At 38.4% G+C, this 23,398-nt stretch overlaps 1 protein-coding gene across 2 annotated transcripts in view; it reads right to left on the bottom strand.

The window, feature by feature from the left end:
- NAV3 (neuron navigator 3) overlaps positions 1–23,398 on the bottom strand; it is a 937,562-nt gene that overhangs the window by 621,554 nt on the left and 292,610 nt on the right. Inside the window, exons 1-2 of one of the 2 annotated variants that reach the window (XM_049883939.1) lie at positions 11,447–11,736; positions 9,553–9,611 (exon numbers count right to left, since the gene is read on the bottom strand). The exons of the other annotated variant lie outside the window; for it this stretch is intronic. Of the exons in view, the coding sequence (XP_049739896.1) occupies positions 9,553–9,611; positions 11,447–11,537 (150 nt within the window). The 5' untranslated portion in view covers positions 11,538–11,736. Of the gene's footprint in view, positions 1–9,552; positions 9,612–11,446; positions 11,737–23,398 lie in introns of those variants that run through there. 2 annotated transcript variants of the gene reach the window in all.

The following is a 23,398-nucleotide window of genomic DNA, read 5'->3' as shown; positions in this document are numbered from 1 at the left end:
AGTGAATTCACTTTGATGGACATGGTAATCAATGCAATGATTTGGAAATGGCTTCACAGAAGCATGAAATGAGATTTACAACTTAGTAGAGACTCATAACCTCATTCTTCCCTATCTCTCTGTCCATCTCCCCCTCTACTATATGTAATATTTCTGACTAGCTTCTGTTTCTTTTTATTCCTCCTGCTGTTGTTGTTCTTTAGATTCTGTTCTTAGCCTTCAAAATCTTTACTATTAATGCCCTCCCCAGTTCATCTGACATGGGTTCACATTGCCAATGCTTGTCAAATCTCTCTGTCACTGAGTCCTTTATTTCAAGCTATATACTAAACGTAGCTATCAAATGGTCTCACAGAAACCTAAATCTTAATACAGCCCAAATAGTTACTCATTATCTCTCCATGTCTCCCCAAATCTGTTCTACCTCCTCCATTTAGATCTATATTAGTGATCAGCATTGTCCACTCTGTAGCAGAGACCACTAATCATACCTCAATCTCCATTCTCCCTCTTTTCGCTTAATAGTAGAATCCCCATGTTTTAGCTGGTACATAGTCACCCAGAATAAAGACAATATTCCCAGTCTTTTTTACTTTTAGCAATGGCTCTGTGACTATGTTGTAGCCATAGGATGTGAGTAGACTTCCAGGTCATGCTTCTCCCTCCTTTTCTGCCCCTCTAATTGTTGGACTGTGGAACAGTCTTTCTTGATAATGAGACCTCTTCAACTATGTGGATAAGGTTATCATCCTAAAGGAAAGTAGAGCAACAAGGAAACTATGTATGGATTGGCAATGCCATAGTGCCCCATATTCTAGGCTGCTCAGCTTGGATTATTTGGCTGAAAGAGAAATAAAATTCTATCTTGTTAAGCTACTATTATTTAATTGGATCTTTGTTACAGCAGCCAAACCAGGATCCTAAATAATACATAACTCATCTCATAAGCTAGAAACCTCAAAGGCATCTGTCCTTGTTATAACTCATTCTCTATTTTCAATGAAATCTTGCTGAATCTCCCTCAGAAAAATCTCTCAAATTCAACTCCTTTTCTCCAATTGCACAGATACTGCTTGAGCTCTAGCCATCAAAGTCTCTGGCTGAGACTTTTCAAAGACTCAAAACTGATGCCCCTTACACTATGGCCTATTCCCCAGTAGCCTACGGCATAATCTTCCTATCAAATAAATCTTTTACTGTCACTCTTCTGCATCAAAACTTCCGAAGGCTTCCCAGTATACAAGAGCTTAGCTTGGAATCCACAGTTCTTTGAAACCTTTCTCTTTTCTTACAGGCCTCACTATGTACCATGTGCTCCAAGTCACACAGAATACTCCATTATTTCCCAATGGATCTCAGCCTTTTCATGGCACTATGCCTTTGCTCACATTGCATCTTCTGATAAAATAACATTTCCCTCTTCTTGGAGAAAAACACTTACTTAACACCCTAAGTCCCAGCATAAATGTCATATACTAAAAAAAAAAAAAAAAAATTAGGAAGCTCTCAGTAGAGATTATTGCTCTATTATCTGTGCTTTATTATATGAGGTTGTTTACAATTTTTAATAGCAGTAATCATATTTTAATTTACCAGTTTACATGTCTGACTCACTCTAGATAGAAACCATTCCTTATTCATCAGGGTGTTTATCACTTGGGCATGTATTAAACAGTAGTAAATGTTTGTTGAAAGACTGAATCCTTCAAAAGTTCAAGCTGGTGACAGCTCACAAAGTTTGATTTAATGCATATACAGTAGTATCCTACCAGTATGAAAATACACTCTGGTAACTGCTTCCCTTCTAATCAGCCTGGAACCTCCCCATCATAATCACTCTTTTTGGTTAAAAAAGGGAAAGGCATTAGTTGAGCAGTGACATAGCAGTGGTAAATACATGGGCTTTGAGGCCACAGTGCCTGATTTCAAGTTCTGACTCTGGTAGTCACCACTTACATAACCCTGGACAAGTCATTTAACCTTTCTGTGCTTCAGTTTCCTTATCTATAAAATGCAGATAATAATTACTCCTACCTCATAGGATTTTTTTGAGGATAAAATGAATTAATTAAACTGCCACAAACAAAACAAAACAAAAACCTGTTGCTGTCAAGTTGATTCTGACTCATGGTAACCACATGTGTCACAGTAGAATTTCTCCATAGGGTTTTCTTGGCTGTAATCCTTATAAAAGCAGATCACCACACCTTTCTGAAAGTACCTCTGGGTGGGTTCAAACCAAAAACCTCCAGATTAGTAGCCAAGAACAAACCTCTTACACCTCTCAGAGACCTTCGGACTGCCATACTAAGCACTAAAAAGGGGTTAGCCATTATTACAATTTCAAAAAGAAAATGGTACAAGGAAGGCTAAGGAAAGCTATGGAATATTTTAGCAAACAGCGAGGACAGCTGATTATTTACATCTTTTCTCATCATTACCTAACCAAAACCAAATCAAACCCATTGCCATCTAGTCGAGTTCTACTCAAAACAATCCTATAGGACAGAGTAGAACTGCCCCACTAGGTTTCCAAGGAGCAGGTGGTGGATACAAACTCCCAACCTCTGGTTAGCAGACAAGCTCTTAATGACTACACCAACACGGTTCCACATCATAACCTAGTAGGGACAAACTTCTAAAACTAGCTAATTGTACCCAGAGTCTACTGAGTTTCAGGAATTATGGGATGCCTGGCAAAAGTCTGCCATGTAAGGTTCAGCACACCTAAAGATACTGAAGGTCAGAACGTAACGTCTACTAGATTGTTTCTGAACTAGACTTTCACCTCTGTCTAAAGAATATCCATTGCCACTCATCCTGGGCCAATTCCTACTTCTTTCTCTGACAAATTTCCTGTATATTTCTCTCCAGCTCTGCAAACCAATTGATGCTTTTCTTTTTGCTCCCGATTCACTCACTCATCACCTGATTTATGGTGTGCTTGCGTTGGCTTAGTTTTTTTCCCCATCTGAGATAATGCACTTGCTTGTTTGTGTTATAGATAACCTCTCCTGGTCTCATCTTAAGACCATATTATATGTTGTGAGTTCTACCCATAGCCAGAGCAGCTCATAACTCATCGTCCTATCCAATTCCTGCATAAGAGGTTGGATTTAAGACTTAGGGAAGGCTAGACACTGGGAATGATTGGGCTGCAGAGAAGAGTCAGTCAATGTGGGCAAATGAGCCTGGGCTGGAAACTTTAGTAAAAGACAAAATTGAGATGTATCAGGGCAAAGGTCAGTACTAATAGGGCTAGGTCTAGTATATCAATGATCCTGTACAGAAAGTAGCTAAAAAGAGCTGAGGATACCAAAGATATACTGTAACAATTCAGCCTAGAGCTCGCCTAGGTACTAAATATTTAAGTACAAACATCAAAACTAGTTTCGCATTCCCTAGGGTAAGCTTACATTTATGCTGCATTATTTGACTGCACATATTACACATTTGCTTAAGTATCAATGTTTCTAAATGTATTCTGACAGTAAGCACTGCTACAAAGGAGAAGAAAATCTGTGATGTTGTGTAGTTTCACAAAGATCTAACAGGCTTCCTTAATAATTAAGAAGCTGCTGTGTTGGCCTAATGGCAAAATACTTCCACAAATTGACTTTATATTCACAGTGTGAGAGGATTGGACCCAAAACTGGATAATCATTTATCTGTCTTTCTGCTCTAAATTTCTAAATTGTAAATTAAGGCAGATTAAAAAATTTCAGATCTCCCAAACGTAACTTACAATATTTTACTGCAGAAAGAAACCTGATTTTAAATCTTCTTTTAAACAAATAAGAAAACCTGAGGACAGTAGTGGGACTTTGTAAATTATAAAAACTTATGATAAAATGATTATTTGAAAATTCTTGAACAAATATATATCACTGGTACCAAAAAAATTAAACACCATTAAATATTCTATCTTTAAATGACTTTCAACCTACTGAATTTTGTCTCATATTTGACTAGTGAGAAATTCACTGTACACAGATTATTTTAATAAACAGATAGCATTACTCTCATAAGTCACATCACTGGTAAGTACACTAGATGAAAGGTCCTAGAGTAGACCATTAAAAAGTCACACTTAAAATCATTACAAAAAAAAACTTCTGGAGGGCAATTAAGCAGTGCTGCAAAAAGCTTTAAATAGATGTGTGTACTGTCATCTAACAAGTCCACTTCTATAAACTTATCCTAAAAATTCTAGGGTATGTGTTTAGTTATTAAGAATAACTAAATGTTTAGTTATTAAGAATATCAATGATGTGATGTATTATTGTTAAAAATAAAAATGGAAACAATTTAATTCCTAGCAATAATAAAACAGCTAATAGATTAGAATACATCCATACGAAGAAAACCACTGTGCCGTTTAAAATGATGTTGTGGGTTAATACTTATATACAGGGAAACCCTGGTGGTGTAGTGGTTAAGTGCTATGGCTGCTAACCAAAGGGTTGGCAGTTCGAATCCACCAGATGCTCCTTGGAAGCTCTATGGGGCAGTTCTACTCTGTCCTATAGGGTCGCTATGAGTCAGAATCGACTCAGTGGCACTGGATTTGTTTTTTTTGGTTTATTTTTAAAATGGCTACTGTATTATGAAATAGAAATTTCTAGAAACAAAATAGTAGGCATAATACAATCACAATTTGCTGAAAATGTACATATTAAAATATATGAAGAAAATATTCTGGAAAGAATGGTCTAACTTTCCACAATAATTATATATTGTTCTTTAATTAAAAAAAAAAAAAAAGATTAAGCTAGGTTTAAAGGAAGGTGGCACAGATTTTTATACAACAGAACACCAGAGTTTACCAGGCATACATTTCTTCAATGCCAGCATCTCCTTTACAAACTTACTCCATCTGCACCTATCTTGTTTCCTCTTCTCCCACCTGGTCAGAGAGGTAAGAGGCTTTCCTGCTCCTTTCGTTTCTAACTCTGCCATAAAACTCCTGAGCCATTCCATGAATGCTCACCTGACAATATCCTGTTACACCTCCTCTGCCAAAGTTTTCTGATGATCTCAAGCAGACTTGAGTGCTGCTTCATCTGACTGCACTGGGTTCACATTCCTGTTTTTACTGTATTTCAATTGTTTGCATGTATCAGAGGACAAAAATTGGAAGCTATCTGAGATTAGAAACCATGTGTTTTCATGGTTCTAGCCCCAGCATCCAGTATATACTTCATGTATTTGTTCAATGAATTCTGAATAAAAGGTTTTTAAAAATTCTCCATGAAAATACAATTGAATAACTCAGAATCCTCTAAAATTTAATCATACACATAATTAATATGCTAACCAAAATCATATTTAATTGATTTTAAAAAAGTGATTATTTTTTCTTAATGTCACTGAAAATTCCTCAGCCTAGGAGATAAAGAATTTGAACAGTGTTTGAGTGCCCATTCTGAGCACTGGGGACAGCAAGGCTTCAAGGATGGTGGAGACAGGCACAGAAACAAGTCATTTCATATCCTCTAAGTAGTAAGAGGCCTGAGCAACATGCTTTGGGGATACAGAGAGTGAACAACAACATACCTTCTTGGTGGTTCCAAGCTTATGCTGACAAAGAGTAAACAGACTGGAAAAAGAAGTTGTTACTTTAGGCCCTGTTGTATTGTTGTTGTGAGTTGCTGTGGAGTCAGTTCCGACTCACTGAGATCCTCCCGTATGTGCAGGGCAGAACTGTTGCATAAGCATTTCAAAGCTGTGACTTATCAGAAGCAGATCACAAGGTCTTACTTCTTAGGCACCTCTGGGTGAGTCTGAACCACCAACCTTTTAGTTAGTAGTCTAGCACTTAACTACTGTGCCACCCAGGGGCTCCCTTTAGGCCCTAAATATCATTTAATTATTACTGTCACCTTGAAAGAGTTCTCCAGGGTTCTCACATTGCATGTTGTGATCATTAAGGTTATGTGCTAACTTGGCTGTGCCGTGGTTCTCAGTTGTTTGGCAGTTATGATGTAGCTTGGCAGTTGTATAATGATGCAGTCACTTTCATGATGAGATCTGATATAATGTGATCATCTCAATGATAGCTTCTGCTGTGAGTACCTAATCAGTTGAAAGAGAGTTTCCTTGGAGGTGTGGCCTACATCCAATAGACTTTCTGGCAAGGTTCGTGGGTTTTCACTCACTCTGGATCCTGCAACTGGCTCCTATTCGTCGGACCTCCTCTAGTTCATGGGACTTGAGCTAGCAGCTTACCTGACGATGTTGGGATTCATCATCCTCTTTAGTCTGTGAGCCAGCAGCCTGCCAGCTACCTACTGATCTTGGGATTTGTCAGCCTCTGCAGCCTGTGAGCCAGACCCCATTGGCTGACCTGCTGATCTTGGGTTCACCAGCCCCTGCAGCTTCATGAGTCAGGAGGAGCCTCCAGCCTGACCCACAGACTTGGGACTTTCCAGCCTCTATAACCGTGTTAGCCATTTCCTTGATATAAACCTTTCTCTCACTCTCGCTCTCTCTCTCTAAATATATACATACATATACTGGAAACCCTGGTGGCATAGTAGTTAAGTGCTACGGCTGCTAACCAAAGGGTTGGCAGTTCGAATTCACCAGGTGCTCCTTGGAAACTCTAGAGAGCAGTTCTACTCTGTCCTATAGGGTCGCTATGAGTCAGAATCGACTCGAGGTACTGGGTTTGGTTTTGTTTTTTTTTTTTTGGTACATACATACACACACACACACAAACCCATTGCTGTCAAGTTGATTCCAAATCATAGCGACTCTATAGGACAGACTAGAACTGCACCATAGAGTTTCCAAGGAGTGCCTCATGGATTCAAACTGCTGACCTTTTGGTTAGCAGCCATAGAACTTAACCACTATGCCACCAGGGTTTCCAAAACCAAACCCATTGCTGTCAAGCCGATTCTGACTCCTAACAGATTCTTCACTGGTTTTGCTTCTCTAAAGAACCCAACCTAAGACATACGTTAAACACTCTCATATGCCTTCCGCCCAGCAAAGGTTCAACAATATCAGAATAATAACGGACACAGATCCCCATCAGCATATTGCTCTCTGAGCTAGTTATCATGATTCCCTTCTGTTGAACTGGCAAAGAATAGACTCATTGGATGCACAGAAGAACACCTCTCTTGACTATTAGTCCCTTTATGATCTCACTTCTACAACTTTATCTCACCTCTCTCTATCCAGTTATCAACTTTACCCTCTGGCAAAGCCAAAATGCATGTAGACACGCAAACACACCAACCTAGTTCAGATCTCTGAATCTTCAAACACAACCATGACTTTGTTTCCCACTGGAAGCCACTCAAGTCCACCCTCTCAATATTTATCATTACTTCAACTATGCTACCTCTGTATATTACACAAGTTTCTCTTGTTTTCATGGATTGCTCTGTTTTATGTATTTAAAATGTCTTTTCTGGCTGTGGGGACCATGGTCTTAGGGAACATCTAGCTCAACTGGTATAACATAGTTTATAAAGAAAACGTTTTACACTCTACTTTGGTGAGTAGCGTCTGGGGTCTTAAAAGCCTTGAGCAGCCACGAAAGATACTCCGCTGGTCTCACCTCCTTCAGGAGCAAGGAAAAATGAAGAAAACTAAAGATACAAGGGTAAGATTAGTCCAAAGGACTAATGGACCACAATTACCACAGCCTCCACCAGACTGAGTCCAGTACAACTAGATGGTGCCCGGCTACCACCACTGACTATTCTGACAGGGATCGCAATAGAAGGTCCTGGACAGAGTTGGAAAAAAATGTAGCATGAACTTCTAACTCATAAAAAAAAGACCAGACTTACTGGTCTGACAGAAACTGGAGAAACCCTAAGTGTATGACCCCTGGACACCCTTTTAGGTCAGTAATAAAGTCACTCTGAAGGCTTACCTTTCAGCCTAAGATTAAACAGACCCATAGGATGAAACGAGACTGAAGGGGCATACCAGCCCAGGGGCAAGGACTAGAAGGCAGGAGTGAACAGGAAAGCTGGTAATACGGTACTCAAGGTCTAGAAGGGAGAGTATTGACTTGTCATGGAGTTGTTAACCAATGTCATAAAACAATATATGTACCAACTATTTAATAAAAAGCTAGTTTGTCCTGTAAATCTTCATCTAAAGTACAATAAAAAATAAATAAGTAAAATAAAGTGTCTCTTTTACACTCTAAGTACCTTGAAAGCTGAGAAAGTGCCATTTATATCTCCTATTTTCAGCACCTAGCACAGCATCTGGAAATAAATTATTGCTGCATGAACTGACTGGTTAAATAATCTTTAATTTGAAAATCAGAAAATGTGCTAAAATATTGTGATTGACCCTGTAAAATCTGTAAAATTGGCTTAACAATTATCAGAAACCGATCTGAGAGTAAAATTCTATGGAATTTTATTTGATAACTAAGAAATCTACACTGTGATTAATATACCCTGGTAATATCACACTTAAAATTCTATCTCACTATTATATAAAGAGTAGTTATATTCCAATATATCAATTAACAAATATTAAGATGGATTTGATAAAAGGCTAAACTTTGATCAAATCTAGGCTCTACAAAATAAAACTCATCAATTTAATCTGCTCAATCAAGCAAAAACTGCCTTTTTTTGAGTTCCTAGCATGCATTAAGCACTGGCGGCACAGTGGTTAAACACTTGGTTGCTAACTGAAAGGTCAGCAGTTCGAACCCACCAGCCACTCCATAGGAGAAAAATGTGGCAATCTGCTTCCATAAAAATTATAGGAAACCCTGGTGGTGTACTGGTTAAGTGCTATGGCTGCTAACCAAAGGGTCAGCAGTTCAGATCTGCCAGGTGCTCCTTGCAAACTCTATGGGGCAGTTCTACTCTGTCCTATAGGGTCGCTACGAGTCGGAATCGACTCGATGGCACTGGGTGCTGGGGACCATGCATTAATCACTTCCTAAAGGCTTTACAATAAATATATCACCACATTTATCTTGCCAGCAACTGAACTGTGGATATTAATGGGATCCTCATCAAGCACAAAATATTCAGAGATCAAGCCTCTTGTCCAAGGTCAAACAGCCAGATATGTGGTTGGGATTTGGCCCCAGGTTTGCTTGGCCCCAGAATTCAATTCCTCAATCACTACTAGTTATCTGACTGAAAAGACATGATGCTCAGAGGTTATTAGAATACACCAGACAACTGAATAAAAACTGTAAATCTAGTGACTTTCAAGTGGACTTAAGGTGAGTCATCTTCTACCTGAGACATATAATTTTAAAATTTAGTGCATTGCTTTTCTCTTCCATAGTATTTGTCTGTACAGACAAATGTTATAATATGTAAATATGGCAAATATTCAAGTTTTAAACATGTACATGGCAAAGCAAGCACACTTCACATTTGTACATGATGGTTTCTTTTTTTTCTACAAACTTGTTCAATACTATGAAGGATGTACCAAAAACTGGTATAAATTATGGAGGGAATTTTTTTTTTGACAAGTATTCAGTTAATATTTACTACATGCCAGGAGCTGGGCTAGAAAACAAAAATCAGTGGGATATAGTCTTACCTGCACTGCTCTCTCAGTCAATTGGGAAGTCCAATTTAGCAGGTACAACGAATCAGTGGCTACAATTTGAGGAATACAAATGAGGAAATTATGTCAACATACCCTACCATTCATGTTTACTGCTTACTGCAACTGACCATTTCTTTGGAAAACTTTTTTTTGTGAATGTCCTATAAGAAAATATATGCCACCACGAGATCCTCAGAATTAAATAAACATCAAAAATATCCACAGAAACATTTATATTTGCAAGCCCAATCTATAACTTACAACCCACTTAGAGAAATCAGTTGGGGTGAGCGAGAACACATTATAAACTTATAATTGTTGTTAAAATTACCCATTTATGAGAGCAACAATGAAACCACCAAACATACAGATGCACATGCCAACCAGACATGTTAGACAAAAAACAAGCCAAATGACAGTATTTATTATAATCAGCACTGCATTCTAATCAGCAGGATCTTTTACCACTGAAGCACTTTAGCAAGTATTATATCTTGGTAATGAATCCTTTTCTTTTTATAATGGGGTTTTACTTACTGGCATTTATTAAAGCAAAACTCCATCTAAGAAACAGAATAGCTAATTACAAACCATATGAAATAAAACAATCATCTTCCTGCATATTGTCTGGTTTCCATTTTGAACTCCAAAAAGGAAGTTCTAGAAAAAAATGGCCTCCAAACTCCAGTCCATCTGTGAAAAGTCTCATCTCTTCCTCATTTTCTTTTATTGACTCACTTGCCTGTTACCATCTATGTGTTTTACGCCCAGGGCAGCCTAAACTGGAGCTTTAGTACCCTAAAACCCAACAGCGATCTTACTGTGGCTGGGGACATCCTTTCCAAGTAAATATCTAGGCTGTTCTGCCAGCTGTTCAACTAACAAAATCAATTACTGTACAGTATTTTTATTTCTGTACAGTCCTGCTATTGGCAAACCATTATCATACACAATGATTTTGACAAGTCAGTGGAAACTGTTTAAAATAATTGGGCACATTTATTTAAACACTAGAAGAAGGGCAAAACTGTTACTATTTTTTTCCTTAGCACAGATAGATGATTATAGAATTCTAAGAGTAGCTTTTTTGTTTCTTTGCTTCTTTTTCAAAACTCCATGACAATACATTCAACGTGGTAGACCAACTAATTCTTCCCAGCTTCACCTCCCCCACGGATGACAGGAATGATTAAAATGCCGGCAATTATAAATGTGAGATAATACTCATAACTCCTCTGCTAAAGACATAAATTTATTAGATAGCAGCTTTTTATATTGTTGTTTGAACAAGCAGGGAAACGTGGTAAGATTGTCCTTTTATTGTTTGGTTAATCATGGACATTATTTAGACCTGCTAAAAGTAAGAATATAAATTACGTCAAGATTTGTTCAGAAATTACCAACTAAACACTGTGTGTCAGGAGCTGTGCCAGTGTACAAGCTTCATATGTTTGAGATTACAGAGGCAGAAGAAAATGTGACATTAGAGAACAAGGGAAAGACTAATAAAAGCGTATTAAGACATCTGACAATTTAAAAAAGTCTAAACATCAAATTTCACTTCCTTCCACAAAAACACCTCCCCTGCCCCAAACAAAAAAGATTACAAAGAAAACCATCACTTTGGCTGTTTAGGAGAAAGAGAGGGGTAGGGTGACAGATTGATGGATAGACAGAGAGAGAGAAAGAAAGAGAAAGGGGAAGTTAAATGTGTTAGAACAAGATGCAATCAGCTGCATTGTTTAAAAACTAAGGGAGAAAATACACACACACACCATAGAGTTAATGAATGTTAATACTGTTAATATAACAATGGTATTCCTTTTCATCAGATCCATTATTTTTTACAGCTATGATCATTACTAGACACCCAAGGGCGACTGACTGGCGTTTCTCTTTTCTCTGAGAGGCCCAATCTTGTCTGAAAGCTGGCTTCCGCCCTTGTTGCAGGCTGAAAAAAAGCAGGGTTTTTGCATGGCACAGCACCAAGCCCTTTAACTCAGAGACTCTTGCCATTTAGAAGCTCAGTTTTTACCACCTCCATCTGCTGCCCAAGAAATATGAGATCCCAATTGTCTAGGCCACTGAGAAACGATATTTGTAGAATTCCTCTGACATTCCCTGAGGCCTCTGGCCTTTCCACTCAAATGTCAGCATTTTTTTTTTCATTCAATAGGCTTTGCTAAACAAAAAAGATGACACTGTATGAAATGGTTTGACAAAAGTAGGGCAAGTTCAGAATACCCAGTATAGGAACAACCTGGGTAATCAACTGCCAGAAAAAAAAAAAAGAACAATTCAGCCAAAACACTTAGAGGAATTTAGGAGAGTTTAGCAATTTAGCATATGTGAACAGGCACAACATATGTAGCAGCACCAAACAAGATATTAGACCAAATAAATAGTAACAAATGTTAGGCTGTAGGGCATAATCTGATTATCTTCATTAAAAGAAGTAACAAAATAAACCCCCCCTTGAGGCTTTACTACGCTAAAAAAAAGGATAGGGTGACCATGATTGGAATGCTATAAATGGCAGGGAGCTATTTTGATTAAAGCCTCAGAGTGACATAAAGGGAGTCCTTCCATTCAGCCATGATAAGGTTTAGACGAGACCGAAGAATGCCCAATTCTCTCATTCCAAGCTTTGTCCACATAGTCCTCAGATATGATACATATACACAAAAATATAACATTCTGAAACCAGTAGATTGTCTCTCTGGGGCTGCTTCAGAACAAGAATATTATTCGGCAAGTTCTAAGCAGCATTAGCAAAGTGCCTTTCTAGGTGATTCTTTCGCCAGAGTGCAGACATTACCCCCTCAGCCCTAAGCCAGTTTCCAGGGCCATGTTGACTCTCACTAAGTTTCCTAATGACAGGCAGCAGCTGGCCTTCAATTTTCTGATCAGGAAGCCTGGGAGGGAAGCCCAAAGAGCTAGGCAGGATCCAAAGCTGGTTTCAGAGCCAGACACTGTGCAAAACACTCACAGTGTCTGCCCATCAAGTGGCCCAGAATTTCTCGTTTTTAACAACAGTGCAGCAACCTACCATTGAATTCTATTCCATATGTAAGTAATATGTTGCTTCAACAGACTGAAAGGTGTATTTCACAATTCAAAAACCACCTCAGAAATTTATAACATTATTTTTATTTTACTTAAAATCAGATGGAATTTCCTATTAATAAATATATAAATATAAATAAAACATGAAAAATGTACTTAAACATATATGTATACACTGGGATACATACACATATATACATAAAAAAATATATACATACATGGATAAAAAACAAAATTTTTTTTCTTTTATTTATTTATTTAGATATACACAAATACAGATACCAACACACACACATAAATTTAAGCTTATATAAATATAAATGTGCAGATATATCTTTATATTGAATTGCCTCCTGGTACCTTCATTTTTAGATACGTAAATCTAAAGTAAGTTGCTATATGTTTAAACGGTTCTGAGATCACCTGACACCCCTGAATATGGCTGCTCAAATCCTTACCTATAAGGCTCCCTTATCACTCATCTACATTGACTGGTTCTACAGACTTAAGAAATTAGTCATTCTCCAAGAACTAGCTTCTTCCATCTGTGGATAATTGATACTGTTGACTTGATATATTTTCCAGAAATATCTTCAACTTCAGAGTTTGTACAAAATACTTAAATTAGCAACATCCCAGGTATTTCCCATGCTGTTAGGTCTCCCTACAAGAAATAATCCTAAAAATCCACACAAAGTAAATCTGGCTGATGTGATTCACCCCATTATCCAAGAGTAAACAATTATCTTTCAACGAATTTGGGATGGACGGGAGTGATTAATCTTTTTACATCACTAGTTTCTATTCAAGACATAACATTTTCAAATTGAAAATGATTCACTGAGGGATTTTATTAGGAAGACACCATTATCAATGAATCTACATAAAATAACATGAGGGAAAAGGTATTAATCTCACCTGCTTTCTGCCTTCTCCCCAAAATTTCCAGTTGAATGACTATTAGCAGCATTAAGGGGACCAGTGCCTGTCTGATCACAGTATTTCCTTCTCCTCCTCTATTTCATGAGCCACTGTTACACCACAGTCATTGTACAATGGGATTTACGTGGTTTATCACCTTTAGTCATCACAACTACCTAATGAAGTGGGTATTATTATCTCTATCTTCCAGATGAATAAACTGAAGCTGGAAAGGCTATGATTGCACAGAAAAGAAGGTGTAATCTTGGCACTCAAATCCAGTTCTGTACGTCTTTTGCCAACCATTCTCTTAATCACTATATGCTTCTATGTCTATTCACATATTCTATATAATCTTCCATCTATCAATTCTTTATTATCAGTCTGTACAAAGGAGTATACTGCTGTGAATACTAAAAATCAGAAGTGTGGAATTTAAAAGGAGTCCTCTTGGTGCAGTGGTTGAGCACTCAGCTACTAACAGGAAGGTCAGTGGTTGGAACCTACCCACCGATGGGGCAGTTCACTTCTCTAAAAATTTACAGCCTTGGAAACCATATGGGGCAGTTCTACTCTGTCCTATAAGGTTACTATGAGTTGGAATCAACTCAGTGACAACAAGTAGGATTTAAACTGCTAGTGAATCTGCTGTTGAGATGTCTCATCTGAATCATGGAGGGCTTGAGCAAAAGATATGCTTTGAGCTTAACCCATCATTGATGAACCATCTACAGTCCTGTCCACAACCACCCACATTCTGTCATGGTCCTGACCTAAAGTGCCACATGCAGATTTGGGTGTACAACCTCTAATGGGAATTTTTTGTTTACCCTGTGGAATGATGAGTCTATACATAAACAACTTTTTTTCCCTTTAGAGATTTAAGTTTGTGTTTGTTTTGTAGCATCAGAAATTATTGTAGCCAATAAATCCAACTTATAAAATGCTTACTCTCTTCCTAGCTTACATAAATTTTCTCCCTTAATGCTCTCAACAAACCTATTAAACAAACCTATCATTGGAGCCCTGGTGGTACAGTGGTTAAAAGCTTGGCTGCTAATCAAAAGTCAGCAGCTTGACGTCACCAGCCGCTCCTTGTAAACACTGTGGGGGGTTCTACTCTGCCCTATAGGGTTCCTATGAATTGGAATCGACTCGACACCACCTAACAAAAAGAACAAGGTAGGGAGCTTCCAGCTACTCCATGTAAACAAAAATGAGAAAAAAAAAAACAGTTCAAATATTAATTTGTTAATCATTCTAACTGACCTCTAAGATCTTTTCAAACACTCAATTCTACTAAATGTATGGCAGGAGAGGAGGTTATTATCACAAAAACACAAAAGAAAATTCTAGCCAATAGAATCCAACAACACATCAAAAAAATAATTCACCATGATCAAGTGGGATTTATACCAGGTATGCAAGGCTGGTTTAATATCAGAAAAACCATTAATGTAATCCATCACATAAATACAACAAAAGATAAAAACCACATGATCTTATCAATTGATGCAGAAAAGGCATTTGACAAAGTCCAACACCCATTCATGATAAAAACTCTTACCAAAATAGGAATCGAAGGAAAATTCCTCAACATAATAAAGGGCATCTATGCAAAGCCAACAGCCAATATCACTCTAAATGGAGAGAACCTGAAAGCATTTCCCTTGAGAATGGGAACCAGACAAGGATGCCCTTTATCACTGCTCTTATTCAACATCGTACTTGAAGTCCTAGCCAGGGCAATTAGGCTAGACAAAGAAATAAAGGGTATCCGGATTGGCAAGGAAGAAGTAAAGTTATCACGATTTGCAGATGACATGATCTTATACACAGAAAACCCTAAGGAATCCTGCAGAAAACTACTGAAACTAATAGAAGAGTTTGGCAGAGTCTCAGGTTATAAAATAAACATACAAAAATCACTTGGATTCCTCTACATCAACAAAAAGAACACCGAAGAGGAAATAACCAAATCAATACCATTCACAGTAGCCCCCAAGAAGATAAGATACTTAGGAATAAATCTTACCAAGGATGTAAAAGCCCTATACAAAGAAAACTACAAAGCTCTACTACAAGAAATTCAAAAGGACATACTTAAGTGGAAAAACATACCTTGCTCATGGATAGGAAGACTTAATATAGTAAAAATGTCTATTCTACCAAAAGCCATCTGTACGTATAATGCACTTCCGATCCAAATTCCAATGTCATATTTTAAGGGGATAGAGAAACAAATCACCAAATTCATATGGAAGGGAAAGAAGCCCCGGATAAGCAAAGCATTACTGAAAAAGAAGAAGTGGGAGGCCTCACTCTACCTGATTTCAGAACCTATTATACAGCCACAGTAGTCAAAACAGCCTGGTACTGGTACAACAACAGGCACATAGACCAATGGAACAGAATTGAGAACCCAGATATAAATCCATCCACGTATGAGCAGCTGATATTTGACAAAGGACCAGTGTCAGTTAATTGGGGAAAAGATGGTCTTCTTAACAAATGGTGCTGGCATAACTGGATATCCATTTGCAAAAGAATGAAACAGGACCCATACCTCACACCATGCACAAAACTAACTCCAAGTGGATCAAAGATCTAAACATAAAGACTAAAACGATAAAGATCATGGAAGAAAAAATTGGGACAACCGTAGAAGCCCTAATACAAGGCATAAACAGAATACAAAAAATTACCAAAAATGATGAAGAGAAACCCGATAACTGGGAGCTCCTAAAAATCAAACACCTATGCTCATCTAAAGACTTCACCAAAAGAGTAAAAAGACCACCTACAGACTGAGAAAGAATTTTCAGCTATGACATCTCCAACCAGCGCCTGATCTCTAAAATCTACATGATTCTGTCAAAACTCAACCACAAAAAGACAAACAACCCAATCAAGAAGTGGGCAAAGGATATGAACACACATTTCACTAAAGAAGATATTCAGGCAGCCAACAGATACATGAGAAAATGCTCTCGATCATTAGCCATTAGAGAAATGCAAATTAAAACTACGATGAGATTCCATCTCACACCAACAAGGCTGGCATTAATCCAAAAAACACAAAATAATAAATGTTGGAGAGGCTGCGGAGAGGTTGGAACTCTTATACACTGCTGGTGGGAATGTAAAATGGTACAACCACTTTGGAAATCTATCTGGCATTATCTTAAACAGTTAGAAGTTGAACTACCATACAACCCAGAAATCCCACTCCTCGGAATATACCCTAGAGATACAAGAGCCTTCACACAAACAGATACATGCACACCCATGTTTATTGCAGCTCTGTTTACAATAGCAAAAAGCTGGAAGCAACCAAGGTGTCCATCAACGGATGAATGGGTAAATAAATTGTGGTATATTCACACAATGGAATACTACGCATCGATAAAGAACAGTGACGAATCTGTGAAACATTTCATAACATGGAGGAACCTGGAAGGCATTATGCTGAGCGAAATTAGCCAGAGGCAAAAGGACAAATATTGTATAAGACCACTACTATAAGATCTTGAGAAATAGTAAACCTGAGAAGAACACATACTTTTGTGGTTACAAAGGGGGGAGGAAGGGAGGGAGGGAGGGAGAGGGTTTTTTATTGATTAATCAGTAGATAAGAACTGCTTTGGGTGAAGAGAAAGACAACACTCAATACATGGAGGGTCGGCTCAATTGGACTGGACCAAAAGCAAAGAAGTTTCCAGGATAAAATGAATGCTTCAAAGGTCAGCGGAGCAGGGGCGGGGGTCTGGGGAACATGGTTTGAGGGGACTTCTAAGTCAATTGGCAAAATAATTCTATTATGAAAACATTCTGCATCCCACTTTGAGATGTGGCATCTGGGGTCTTAAATGCTAACAAGCGGCCATCTAAGATGCATCAATTGGTCTCAACCCACCTCAAGCAAAGGAAAATGAAGAACACCAAGGTCACACGACAACTAAGGGCCCAAGAGACAGAAAGGGCCACATGAACCAGAGACCTACATCATCCTGAGACCAGAAGAACTAGTTGGTGCCTGGCCACAATCGATGACTGCCCTGACAGGGAGCACAACAGAGAACTCCTGAGGGAACAGGAGATCAGTGGGATACAGACCCCAAATTCTCATAAAAAGACCATACTTAATGGTCTGACTGAGACTAGAGGAATCCCAGCGGCCATGCTCCCCAGACCTTCTGTCGGCACAGGACAGGAACCATCCCCGAAGACAACTCATCAGACATGAAAGGGACTGGTCAGCGGGTGGGAGAGAGATGCTGATGAAGAGTGAGCTAATTATATCAGGTGGACACTTGAGACTGTGTTGGCAGCTCTTGCCTGGAGGGGGGATGGGAGGATAGAGAGAGAGGGAAGCTGGCAAAATTGTCACGAAAGGAGAGACTGAAAGGGCTGACTCAATGGGGGAAAAGCAAGTGGGAGTACGGAGAAAGATGTATGTAAACTTATATGTGACAGACTGATTGGATTTGTAAACGTTCACTTGAAGCTTAATAAAAGTTAATAAAAAAAAAAAACACAAAACAGTGATGGCCTCCCATCCCAATTTTGTGCACTAAAAAGATTGCAAAATGTCTTTCATGTCTGTTCTTGTTCCTCTGACATTCATTAGTTTGACGCTGCCTCTGATCCTCCTAATTTCCCACGCTACATTGCATTCTAACCAGGACAAGGTTTCACTTGCACTGTCCACTAGAACTTCTGCAATGATGGAAATCTTATATATTTGTGCTGTCCAATACGGTACCCATTAGTCATATGTGATGACTGAGCACTTGAAATACGGCTAGTGTAACTGAAGAAATGAATTTTTAATTTGATTTCAATTAATGTAAATTTAAACAGCTGTATGTGACTAGTGGCGACTGTATCAGCACAGATAGAGCAATTAAATACTTTCTAATCTCTGGCTTCTGTTTTGCAAATGTTAGTTGCTCTATCATTGTTTTCTTTTGGAAATAATCCCAAATTTCTAAAAACGCTCTACAACTTTAAGGAAAAATTAAAAAACACTTCAGTTGATCAACACTCTATTAGAATTAAGTTCCTCTCTACAAAAGCCAATTTTTAATTCCATAATCACTACGAATCAACTCTGTAGCAAAGTGTTCGTTTTTTGGTAAATAAGCGTATGAAAAGCCTATCTTTGAAAAAAGACAAAACAATAGTGTGTCACTGAGTCAGAATCAACTCAACGGCAATGGGCTTTTAGGTTTTTTTTGGTTTGATGGACCCCTAGTCTTTCTGAATATTAGGAAAAATCTACTCATATAAAGCAATCATATAAAGAACTGATTAGAATTTTCATCTTCATATCTGGGAAAGCACCAAAAATGAAGTCTTCCTTCCAGGGCAGAATCTTAATAGTTTTGGTGAGTTGGTATTACAGATTAGAGAGTCTTTATGGAATAAAGTTCATGTACAAGAAGCTGGTAGTCAGAATAAATTATAATATCATGGCAAGTTTTTGAGAATGGACACATATTTTAGAGGTAAGAAAATTAACAAAACCATTGACATCATGTACTTCATATACTAGACTGCGTCATCAGATAATAATTTTGTTTTTACTTTTGTGTTTTCTCTTCCCTATTTCTTTCCCTGAGAGTTGCTGGAAAATTACATTTGAGTCATGGAAATAGACTCTGTTTTAAGGTCCTACAAAATTTTACTAGAAGCCTCCTACCAGTTAAAGGGAATATAATCAAGCACTTTGTGTTTGATAGTAAAAAAAAAAAAAAAAGGAGAAGAAAAGAAAAAAGGTAGCTGACATATAGGGGTGAATAAGTGGAGAGGGAAGGCCAATTTCTATGCAGTATCCTAGGACCAGCTAATGTCAGGGAAATGGTGATATATGTGACCTGAAAAGAACATTAAACATTCCAACCATAGTTGCCTAAGCACAGTCCAGCTTAGCCCTAGGAACCAGGATCATCTTCTCGTAGAGAACATCCTGGACCAGCAGCGGACCAGCACCACCAGGCAGACTCTTCAGAAACACCTGTCAGTGCCATCTGGCAGCAAGAAACACCGGCACAGGCTGAGGAGAATGGAGTTTATCTGTATGTGAATGTGTAGAACAGGCCTGACCCCATCTCTTTTAACTGTACCTTTCCCAGAATTTTTGAATAAGCTTCAAGAGGTAGATGCTAGAGTCAGGGGTAATGTGGTAGGTGAGGCACTCAAAATTATTTCAAAAACATAAACAAAATTTGACCATCCTTTGAAAATCAATCAAATCCTATCTTTAATTTTTGATGCAGCCTGTTCATAGATTCAGAGTCTAAATATTACATAAATGTCTATATCCGAGTGAAAAAATCTTAAATCTTACATATGCCATCACTTCCGCCCATAAAATATCATGAATGGGTTCATAAAATAAACAGCTAAATAATTTGTAATTGGAACTGTAAAATGTTTAAAGCTGTTATTGCTCTCACTTCGGAGCCAGTGGACAATGCAGGAGGCTGCGTCAATGAAAGTTTCACTTTCCACTTACAGAAGAAAAGAAGGACCAAGGGTATGAACAGACAGAGGATACATGTGAGCATTTCTTTACACAGGATCTTGTCCTGAGTTAAGGTTTCCCTATTTTCTAATTAAACAGTATACTAATCTGTAAGGTCACCATGTTTCGAAGCTGATTCTACAGCAACTAACAACAACAAAAGATATGCTTCCGGGAAAGATCATTATTTCCTTGTTTGGTTTTTATCAACGGTTGCATCCCAATTTGGTAAGTACTGATTACACAGTTGCTGAATGAGTCACTGTTTACGGGCCCACATAATCTTTTCTTCTTTGTTGCATAGCAAAGTTTGAATCCTATGCAAGGTATTCAATACAATGGGAACAAGACAGGTAGTGTCCCCGACCTAGTAGAGGCAGACTGTAAACAAGCAGGCAACTACACAGGTAATATACAAACTGAAATGATTGTTAAGAAGGGAACCAACCTGGGGTTATGATGGAGTGAGCAGGGAACACCTTCTCTAAGGAAATTACATTAATACCAGGTAACTGAACGGAGAGAAGCCAGCTATGCAAAAAAGTAGAGCAATGAATATTCCAGGAAGAGGGAGCAGCCAGTGCAACAGCCTTAAGGTGAGAAGGTATGTGAATGGTTCACAGAACTTAGTGAGAGATCATCAATATGGTCAGAGAAGAATGAGTGATGTAAAGTATGGCAGGAGATGAGGCTAGGGGGAAGATGGGGTGAGATTATGAAGGGCCTCACAGTTTCAGGGGACATCTAGGTCAACTGGCATAATAAAATCTATTAAGAAAACATTCTGCATCCCCCTTTGGAGAGCGGCGTCTCAGGTCTGAAACGCTAGTAAGCGGCCATCTAAGATGCATCAATTGGTCTCAACCCACCTGGAACAAAGGAGAATGAAAAACACCAAAGACACAAGGTAATTATGAGCCCAAGAGATAGAAAGGGCCTCAAAAACCAGAGACTACATCAGCCTGAGACCAGAAGAACTAGATGGTGCTTGGCTACAACCTATGACTGCCCTGACAGGGAACACAACAGAGAACCCCTGAAGGAGCAGGAGAGCAGTGGTAAGCAGACATCAAATTCTCATAAAAAGACCAGACTTAATGGTCCTACTGAGACTAGAAGGACCCCAGAGGTCACGGTCCCCAGACCTTTTGTTAGCCCAAGACAGGAACCATTCCCAGAGCCAACTCTTCAAACAGGGATTGGACTGGACTATGGGATAGAAAATGATACTGATGAGGAGTGAGATTAAGTGAAGGAGTTTGGACTGTTCTCTAAATGCATTGAAAAGTCATCTATGGGTTTTAGGAAGGTGAGTGATAAAACTGGATGTACTGTACATTTTAAAAGATCATTGTTATACTCCTGTATACTTTTTGTAGCATATAGTTAGCTGGACCACTAATTTACTACCCTTTGATGGAGATGAAAGAGTTTTGTAAAATGGCAAATGCTACAGAAATGTTAAGGCTCATTTTTATTTATTATGAGTTTGTTTTTCCCCCAAAGCAATGTTGGAATCACTATATCGGTTCACAATTATATAAAAATACTTTACAGAGCAAAGCTGACTAAAACATTAATTATGAAGTTCACATTGTTTTTAAACTCTAACCCTAACTCCTTTCCCAATGTTTTTTAGAAAATAGCATGTACGTATAAGGTGCTGTTTATCAGTTATTTGCAAACCCTACAAATTGTCAATACCAGCAACTGTTAAGAGATAGAAGCCCTTCTTACTAAAATAGTATAAGGCTAAACTACCACGTTGTACCTAAAAATGCCGTTGAGTCAAGGAGCCAGAAAGAGTTTAAAAAGAAAACATCTAATTTTAACAGAAAATATAAAATTAACTACCACCAGCAAAATGTGAAAAGCAGGCAGGAGAATCTGGGGTCTCGGTCACATTCTTCAGAAGAGAAAGCCTTGCCTCAGAACTGAATGTGCACGTTTTGATGAGTACAATGCCACTGTAAGCATGTGTGAAAACAAACAATGGGAAATTGTGATGCTTTAAAATACATATATCAAAGCAGAACACCGATAGGGCTATTTATATGCATCATTTCATTCTGCATCAAGCCAATCAAGTACATAGTAAACCAGGACTAAAGGTGGGCACGCCTCTATTTTATTTTCTTTATAATCCCTCAAAAATGGGAAAGGTCTTGAAATGGCTAGCAATCCCATCCCATCCACTTTCTATTCGTTTCCAGCATGGTAAGCAATGCTGCATATGAATGAGGTCCAACAGAACATTCTGCCTCACTACAGGAGAGCACCATGGCTCACATGCATGTGTACACTCACATGTGTCACTGGCAAGGCCAAAACACCAGGTAGCCAAGCTCTGTGGGTTCTCTGGTGGCTGACGGGTGGCAAAACTGAGAAGATGAGATTCAGTGTGGTCTTACCTGTGTGGACTGACAATGATCTTTCTTTGTGCTGCCTATCACACTCAGTTGTAACCCACATGCCTTACAAAAGATTTTGCTAACAATTAAATGAAGCTTCTTAATGTCACTTTATGGAATCAGTCACCTTTAATAAGATAGATGGGGAACCTCTAGTCTAAGTTTCCAAATATGACAAGCGTAATAAGATCAAACCATGTCTAATGCCAACAGAGAACTGAGTTTCTCAAACATAGGCTCTCGTTTTTCACTCTTTTTCAAAAGACAGTTTTAGAGTCAGTGTAGCTCTTGAAAAGCATTTGCTCAAGAAAAGTAAACCACACTCAGACTCATGCAATATAAATGCTTAATAAAAAAACTTCTATAGACTTATATACTTCAAACTCATTTTTACAGTGTAGTAAGAAATTAGATGTTTTTCAGAAAGAAATGATTTGATACGTAATTTTCACGCACACAGGAAGTGTCCTAAACACAGGAGGATAAAAACTGAAAATAAAATCATATACCACTAAGTAAAATAAAAAAAGATACAAACTGGTGAGCTTTGTGACCTTGGGCAAGTCCTCGTCCCTGTAATGGGCATGAACACTATCTGACCTACAGCTTCACAGGTTGTTGTGAGGATGGAAGAAAATGTAAGAAAAAGTGTTTTATGAGCTGCAGGCTGCTATTCAATTATCGGAAACCCCAATGGCGTAATAGTTAAGAGCTACAGCTGCTAACTAAAAGGTCGCAGTTTGAATCCACCAGGTGCTCCTTGGAAACTCTATGTGGCAGAGTTATACCTTGTGCTATAGGGTCGCTACAAGTCAGAACTGACTCGACAGCAATGGGTTTGGTTTATTTTTTTAATTAAATTATTAGTGAGGCGGAGCCAAGACGGCGGAACAGACAGACACTTCCAGTA

Source organism: Elephas maximus, chromosome 4, assembly GCF_024166365.1.
Source record: "Elephas maximus indicus isolate mEleMax1 chromosome 4, mEleMax1 primary haplotype, whole genome shotgun sequence".
Taxonomy (NCBI): domain Eukaryota; kingdom Metazoa; phylum Chordata; class Mammalia; order Proboscidea; family Elephantidae; genus Elephas; species Elephas maximus.
This window is presented reverse-complemented; position numbering and strand designations above follow the sequence as displayed.